The sequence below is a fragment of the Vigna unguiculata genome, chromosome 4, assembly GCF_037176805.1.
Source record: "Vigna unguiculata cultivar grain cowpea cultivar isolate G323 ecotype 2 chromosome 4, ASM3717680v1, whole genome shotgun sequence".
Taxonomy (NCBI): domain Eukaryota; kingdom Viridiplantae; phylum Streptophyta; class Magnoliopsida; order Fabales; family Fabaceae; genus Vigna; species Vigna unguiculata.
The window spans coordinates 4,299,293-4,307,391 of NC_140795.1; the positions used below are offsets into that span (position 1 = coordinate 4,299,293).

Genomic DNA, 8,099 nt, shown 5'->3' on the forward strand with positions numbered 1-8,099 from the left:
GTGTTAAGGAGGACACATGATTTACACGTGCTTGTGCATTAGCCAAATATGACCCTGGTGTTATCCCTTTCAACTATGGTTGCACTAAAAAAGGTGGATTTAGGTATAGATTTTATTTGGAAGGTTGATGATGTATAGCTATAAAATATGTACAATTAATACACTAATAATTAAAAAAAGAAGAAGACCATTGGGTATTTGAAAATTCCAGTATAATTAATAATGTACAAATATTCTTAAGTGTATATAAAAGATAGTACAATTTCAAAAAAAAAAAAAAACAATACAAGCTTGAATTTAAAAAACTTGTAAAAAAATCGAAAAAACATAAATGCTACGTTTTTTTTTGCTAATAATATAGCTTCAATGAACATAATATACGAGCCAGGAAAAAGGTTAAATTGTATTAAGAAATGTTTAAAAGGAAATAAGATAATAGTTGAGAATTTTGTGAGGATAATACATGTTGATCAAAATACTTAAAATTTATTACAAAAAAGATGCAGAGTGGATTAAAATGATAAATAATTAATACAATAAAAGTAATACTGTATGGAAGCAAATATGGAAGAGAAATCACTAATTTGAAGCTATGAAAAACAAGAATCATGAACTGAACTATGGGGAAGAAAAATACAGAGTAACTGCAAACATCTCTCACAATCGATACAAGTGTTTCTTGAACTCGATAACAAGAAGCAAAATCGAAAGCGAGGAGACAAAAATGGTACTGCACAAAGCTATGTATGTACAAGCGAACTTATGCTGAGGAACCAGGACATAGAAGACTCATGCAACACCATTATCAATACTGATATCCTAATTGAAGCAATACCTATGAGATGAATAAAGCCAAAATCATTTGTAAGTTGTAACTAGCTGGTCTACTACTCATGATTATTTTTGGAGAAAACTGAGATGTCAATACCGTCTCCTAGACAAGAAAAACTCATAATCAGGATGTCTGTTAGTACATGATAGCTTCCCCTTGTTGACCACAGCTCTTGCCATCAGAGATGCTGTTTCCTCAAGTGTCTTCAAACGTTCTCTCAGGACTAAAGAAGGGTCTAAGCCCATCATCTGTGGTGCTTCAGCAGAGTGCTTCAGCTTGAACCAGCATTCTCCCTGTTAGTATCACACATCAAGCTCTGATTTTGAACGCATGGAAGAATAAGATGGAAGATAATCCATACCTGGACATTGTAGCTTTGAAGACCCACAGGTGGACATACTATGGAAGAAGCTGATGGTGACAAATCTGAAGCTGTTCTTCTACGAACCAAATGTCCAAGTGAATGGTAAGTCAAAAAAGATGCACGAAAGTTGCCATCCGGTATGCGGTAAATAGGATACCATGCAACTGAGAACCTGCAAATGAGGTGGCCTTAGTGCTACCATTTCAAATATCACTTCAAATTAAGTCAAGAAAAAAACACTTGGGGTCATCTGATAAGGAAGATGCAATCACATTTTCTTTAATATAGTTGACATGAGGATCACTTACCAAGAACATGGGTGAAGATCTCGCAGCTTTATTGAATCCAGTTTTGTTGGGTCCCCATATGTTGAAGAATGGATTGGCATATTTCCTCTAACCAGTTCTTGTATTCTGAAAGAAGATCAAAATCAAATTAAGCAACTGTTGAACCAACAAACCTGCTTCTTATAGCAGCCAAACATCTACTACTCTATGGACAAGAAAAAGATGAAAAACTCCTGTTCCTAATTCCTACACGGTATAGTGCCATAAATTTTGTTGATGATCTTATTAAAATTACTCAGCATAATATAATCTGTACAGGAACGAAAAAAATGAGAAGGACCATATATTCCAGTAAACTTAAGACAGATAGATACGCTGAAAACCATTATGTTCTGATGATAAAGGAGAAAATCTTACTTCTCATAAAGAGGCTGCCTTTGTTGAGGTTGCTCAAATTCAAAATATTCAAAAAGAAGTTCTAAATCAACAGAGCACATTGAGTTGATAGACGGAATAGATCTATTAGTGATAGAATCCGTCTCATTTGGTGTTTCAATGCTTGCATCTTGATTACGAGGCCGAGGAAAGAGAACAGAAAATATTGAATGTTGACTGGCACTAGATGAGTTTTCTGAAATATCAATCATTTGACATGCATCGGAAACCTCACAATTTGAAAGCTTGTCACTGCTATTTACACATTGATTTTCATGGTTCTTAAACAGCTGAACTGCTGATAAAGAAGGGACAAAATACGCGCGGAATGGAAAATCAACAACACCTTCTTGTCTCTTTGGATTCTCATGATCCAGAGCACTTATCTCTAATCCATAGCTCCCATGTTTCTCATACCACTGCCACAGGCATCCCAAAGATAGGTTAGGGATCTCGTGTCTGCACAGGGAGACACCACCAGCATGGTTCCGTGAGCAGGTTGAACAACTGACTGAATCAACTGATCTACAAATCACAGGACTACCAAAATGAAGTAGTCTTTCAAACTCTGCAACTGGACCACCGGTAGCCATGTGCACCACTTCACAAGCTAGTTGTGCCCTACATGCATCGTTCACAGCTTGGGATATTCTGAAAGAATACTTTTCTAACATTTCTTGCTTTTTGCTTTCATTAAACATGTGATCAGAAACTTCTTGCTTGCCCCTATGCCGTGTCAATGTAAATGCAACCTGCCCACCCAATTTTTGGTTCTCACCCTCACCTAGACAAGACACATTGTTGTAAATCTCGCCATTTGATGTTCTGCTTGCATTTAGTAAAGAATCCTTACTTTCAGAAGAGGCCACTTCTGGTTCAACACTGCTTTCATGGTTAAAATTGGTCCTAGAGGATGCATCAGAAAAATCTGGTGGAGAAATATTAGATTCTGATTTTTCAAACCCTGTATCTTTTTTGCCAACTGGTATCCATTTCCAGAGGGTGGTTCCAGAGCACTGGTTTTGTGCATTGTAGTCTGCAGAAGAAACTTCTTTCTCTGTTTGACCAACCTCATCCCCTTCAAGATTGCAAGAAGCTGGAGACAGCTCCACAGACATATTTGATTGATTGACAATCTCACCTGGCATTACTAATAAGCTATCCTCACTATCTATACTTTCCTTGTTTGTGTTTGCAACAGTATGGCAGGCACTATTTTGTGGATCTAACTCCTCCAGATGAAATTCTGCAGTGTGAATTTTTTCAGATGTTACCTGTTCAACCCCATTGGTCTGGACCCCGTCCATCAAGCAGTGAACATCAGAATTAAATCCAGAGTCATTGTTCAGTCCATGTTGATCAATTTCCTGAGTTGAGATATGCAACATATCATTCTGTTCAGCACCAACCTTCCCATGATCATTTGACAAAGACCTGTTAAGATGCAAACTCTTCCTGGAATAATTGCTCTGTCCCCTTTTTGATACTGAGTCCAATTTAACTCTAGATTTCTTACCATTTTTGATTTTCGTTTGTTTCTTATCCTCAGTTTTTGATACACAGTTCACACCAACGGAATTACATTCTTTGATAACCGAGGGATCCTTTTCCACAATAGAAGCAATTTGTGAAAAAGTAGTGTTTACTTTCTTCAAATCACCGCCACATTCATCAGAACTATTCTTCTGAACCTTTTGCCATACAGAATGACTGTTTTCCTTCCCTTTTCGACTGTGCGAAATTCCAACACCCCCAAATTTGTTTAAACCTGAACTGTTCGACATAGTTCTCTTTTGCTTAACTCTCTTATCATTACTGATGCAATTTTGACCAGTGTGCATAATCCCCTCAGTATGTTCACTGTTATTGTAAATGCCATTCGACAAGTTTTGACAAAAGAAATATCCGTCTCCAGAATCTGAAGTGGTTGTACAATTTGACTTGTTGGACTGTTTTGCTATATCATTTGTATTTATACCTCCATGACTTCTGGAACCAACTGAAACTGAATCTAGCACTAAAGAGTCTTGTATATCATTAAAACTGCATGGCTGAACATGCTGGATGTTCTTTATTTCTCTATCAATGACCACTGCCTCAGGGCCCCTTCCTTTGAGCTGATTCTTGCATTCAAATGTGGCACATTCTCCAGCAGAACTTGGAATAATAGGTGCAGAATCTTTTGACATCGCTTCCTGATCAAGATAAGAGTTACTATTGTTAGGTGCTTCCATAACTATGACGTTGTCATTCATCTCATTTCTGTCACAATCAGATTTTATTAATCTATCATCAGAAGTTAAAAATTCTGCCACGACCTCCTTATCCCCAACATTGCTGCTGCAGGTTTCAGAAGTCAAACTTGGACAGACAAATTCCTCAGTAAGAACTTCAAGTTCAGTAGACCTGTCACTTGGCTTCTTCTTACTCCGTTTAAATTTCTTTTTTGCACGTTTTTTTGAGTTTTTCTTCAAAGTCTTGTCGGCTTCCTTAGAATTACTTGCATACTTATCAGATGAATTAACTTCAGCCGAACTATCAGGGAACAAACCAGGGCTGCTTACTAATGAGGTTTGAGAACTCGAATTGTTAGGGAGTTCGCTGAGTCGGAGTTTAGAAGCTCTGCTAGCAATCTTGTTTTGACATCGACGATGCACATTTGAGGTAGTAAAGCTTTTTCTTGTACATGATTTAGTTGAATAAGCATAGGAAGGACGAGGCACTCTAGGGCCCTTACATTGATCAATCTTCAACCTATTAAGTGGAGGAGAGACAAGGAGTTGCACACCATCCATATTTACACCAGCAGCTAAGTTAATGTAATTGAGACATTGCCCTGGTAGGGCAACAATTCTCCAAGTTCCATCAGGCTCAAAGTTGAATGAAATGATGGCACACCTGATCAATCATTGGAAGAACTTAACCATGAATCACTTCCAAGAAAGTGCCTTTGGAACACAAAAATACATAATAAAAAATAAAAGAGTAAGGAGCTATACAACAATGGTAAAACTTTTTGAAAATGGAGTCATGTAGCCATTACTAGCCTTCAACTTTGTGAAGAAATTAAAAAAATGTAATAGTCATCTAGGGAACAATTTTTTTCCAAACCCATTTTGTCTGTTGACAATATAAAAACATTGGGTAATTCAAGAATAATGCAAAAATCAAGGATCACAGCAAGATGTACAATAAAGGGAGCAACTCCTTTACATGAAGGCCAGACAAATGACATCATTATGACAATGCCAACATGGACTCAGGTTCCTTTACACCATGCATAGAATCAATACAATACCAACTTCTGGTATAAGCCATATAATCATTCTATAAATAATATATTTCAAAGGAATATCATAGAAGGCCAGGAGTACATTTTATATTAACAGGTCAACAACGTCAATCAGAGAAAATCAAAGAAATACGTAAATTAACCACAAAATCATATTACCATAAGAACAAAAGATAATGAAAGCAATGCTAGTCATAAAAAATATTTTACCTACTATCTGAGTTAATCCTTGAAAGAGAAGATTCTTGACTACCCTGAATAAAAGAATTACATTTAAAGAGAAAACAAAATAGACGTAAGGATCAACTGCGTTGCCAAACTCAACTAAAAAATGATGGAAAAATAGGGCTGAAATTTAGTGTCACCTCTAAAGATGTGAATTTATGTTGTTGTTGATATATTGTTGATACTGAATCCTTTCTTGCTTCTGAAACTTTTGGACTATCATTACCTATCTCTTGAGGGGCACAATGCATCTTCCTCGCCTGTCCATATTAGAATCATTGGCCAACAAGAAAAGGGAAACAATGAGAAGAAATAAATTACAATTTTCAAAACAAAGATAAACAAGGTATTACTCTAGATAATTGATGTTTAAATACTTCTACTCTTTACATTATCAACTTGTATGATTCTCAATAAACTGAAAATCATCTAGAGATCAGTTTCAGTTACAAAAACAGATCACGGTAACTTAAGAAACTTGCAAGCTAAAATAAGAACATGAGGAAATTAGTGAAAGAAACACAGCAATGATAATTCCAACACAGCACAACAATTTAAAAACAGTGACCGGGGTAACTAATAAAATCAGCAGCCACATTGCTGAAATACAATAAATTAACCCTACTCTTTTAATCTGAAGAAAAAATGGCCACATAGAAATGGGACTTCTATCCAAGAAAAGATGCAATGATAATATTGATATCAAAATGGCCGAAATAGGACAGGAGTTATCAGCAATACAATGGCTTGGAAACAGAAATTCGATGCGACAAATTAAAACTTGTGACACACTGAAGGATAATAAACTTGTTGATAAATTAATACAAATAAGCCAATATAGAAAATAATTAACTTCTGTCAACAAATTTGATTGGAAAATTCCATGTCAAACAAGAAAATTCTTAACCTTGTTTTCGCAATATTTGAATGCACCTTCTTGATTCTAACATAATAATAGACAGCATCTAAACTCAACAAATTGAACTTGTAGCTGATCCAAATGCAAGCACATTCAATTAAACAAAAAAGACTGCCTTTGTTCCCCCTAGCTGCTGATAGCCTTTGGTTCATATACTATAGGACATGCATGCAAACTCGAAACCCCTCCACTTTTCCTGGTTTTCATGAACAAAATGAAGTTGACTACAGAGAACTATTCAAAATTAAAAAAACGAACAAAGAATGCAATTCCACACACACAATAGATATGTGCAGGAAAGGAGAAACCTCAACTTGGGTTTTTCCAAATTAAAACCAGGAAACGATTAAATTAACCCAAAGAGAGTTGAGTTTTATCTACCAGTAAAAACAAAGATTACCCTCTTCTAATTTAACCAAAGCCTCACTAAAGCCTATACAAAGCCCACCTCAATTACTCAAAACTACATAAATAAGAAAAACAAGAGGAACAAAGAAAAGAAAGAAAACCAAATATCATAGATACGCACAAGAACACCCAAATTAGTATAGATTCCACCCACCCCATAAGCCCGATCATCTATCCCCACATAAAAAAAAATCAATTTTTTATTCAAAGAACCAAAGAACCGAGCATAAAGAATCCCACCCCAACATCACTCCCAATTTCAAAACCCAAAATTTTCAAACAATCTAATCACCCACACTCAAAGCTCAAACAGGGTCCTTCCCAAAAGCATAAAAAAAAATAAAAAGAACCCAGACAGAAACATAGTAAAAGGTAAAGAAACGATAATCGGAACAAACCATGCTACAAGTTCCAAAGGGCCGGAACTGAATGGCTCTCTTCCAAGCCTCAACGGCTCTCTTTTTTCTCAAGTAATCACCCGTTTTGTCTTTTGGGTTGAAAAGCTCTCTCCCACTTTATCCCTCTCTCTCGCTTGTCACTTTCCGCAGAGAGAAAGCGACTTCGGTTTTCTTTTGAGAGTACAAAAACACACACAAAGAACACTGAGGTAGTTCAGTGACCACAAACATATACACACACAGAACAGACAGACAAGCTCTTGAAGAAAAAATGAGAACTCACAAAAGAAAAATGATTTTGATTTGACTGGAAACTCACATCATCAGGGGACAATATCGTCACATAAATGCCCTTTAATATGCTAATCGTTTTGGCAAACAAGGAAATTCATTTTCTCTCTGTGGGGTTTTTCTTTGTCAATTTCGAAGCTCTACACCAATGTGACTAAATTCATCACTGGTTGGTGTTGGTGTTGGTGTTGCCCTTTTGGAACACGTGCCACCAATAAACAAAATAAAAACAAAAATTAGCTAGCCAAGCGTGAAGCATGCAGCACTCTGAAAGAACACAAATCTTTTTTTCTGAGAAACCACAATACACTCTGAACCAGCCCATACAGTTTCTAAAATACAAAAAACGGAAACAAAATTGAAATAATTTATGTTAAAATTATATAAGAAATAAGAAAAGTTTTTATATACAAGCTAATTTTAATTTATAGAAAAATTAACTTCATTATTCTTGTTTAGATGTGTTTATTGGTCTATATTTTAAAAGCCGACATTTTAGAAAAACAGAAAACAACTTTTTAATTTAAAAAAAATTGCTAAAAAAATAACTAGAATATACATTTGCAAACAATTTAAAGTTATTTATTATAAATAAAAGTCAGCCATTTCATTATGTTTTTTGATTTAATTATAATATAAAAATTGCTA

At 35.5% G+C, this 8,099-nt stretch overlaps 1 protein-coding gene across 4 annotated transcripts; it reads right to left on the reverse strand.

The window, feature by feature from the left end:
* Window positions 1-583: 583 nt before the first annotated feature.
* Window positions 584-7,715, reverse strand: LOC114182118 (uncharacterized). 4 transcript variants are annotated; one of them, XM_028068895.2, is made up of 8 exons: window positions 7,480-7,715; window positions 7,161-7,331; window positions 5,576-5,695; window positions 5,421-5,464; window positions 1,901-4,816; window positions 1,505-1,609; window positions 1,194-1,368; window positions 584-1,125 (listed from the first exon to the last, which is right to left on the reverse strand). In XM_028068895.2, the coding sequence occupies exons 2-8, from the start codon at window positions 7,161-7,163 to the stop codon at window positions 922-924; spliced, it is 3,567 nt and encodes a 1,188-aa protein (XP_027924696.2). In that variant the 5' UTR covers window positions 7,164-7,331; window positions 7,480-7,715; the 3' UTR covers window positions 584-921. The 4 variants fall into 4 exon arrangements, with proteins under 4 accessions (XP_027924696.2, XP_027924697.2, XP_027924698.2 ...); XM_028068896.2 differs by lacking the exon at window positions 7,161-7,331; XM_028068897.2 differs by lacking the exon at window positions 7,161-7,331 and having other exon boundaries at window positions 7,444-7,715.
* Window positions 7,716-8,099: the final 384 nt, after the last annotated feature.

What these genes read in the sequence shown, in the direction of transcription:
- LOC114182118 (XM_028068895.2), bottom strand. An exon ending in AGGCAGCCTCTTTATGAGAA is followed by an intron (nt 1,610 to 1,900) that starts GTAAGATTTTCT and finishes ATCTTCTTTCAG; the next exon opens with AATACAAGAACTGGTTAGAG. An exon ending in GATCTTCACCCATGTTCTTG is followed by an intron (nt 1,369 to 1,504) that starts GTAAGTGATCCT and finishes CCTCATTTGCAG; the next exon opens with GTTCTCAGTTGCATGGTATC.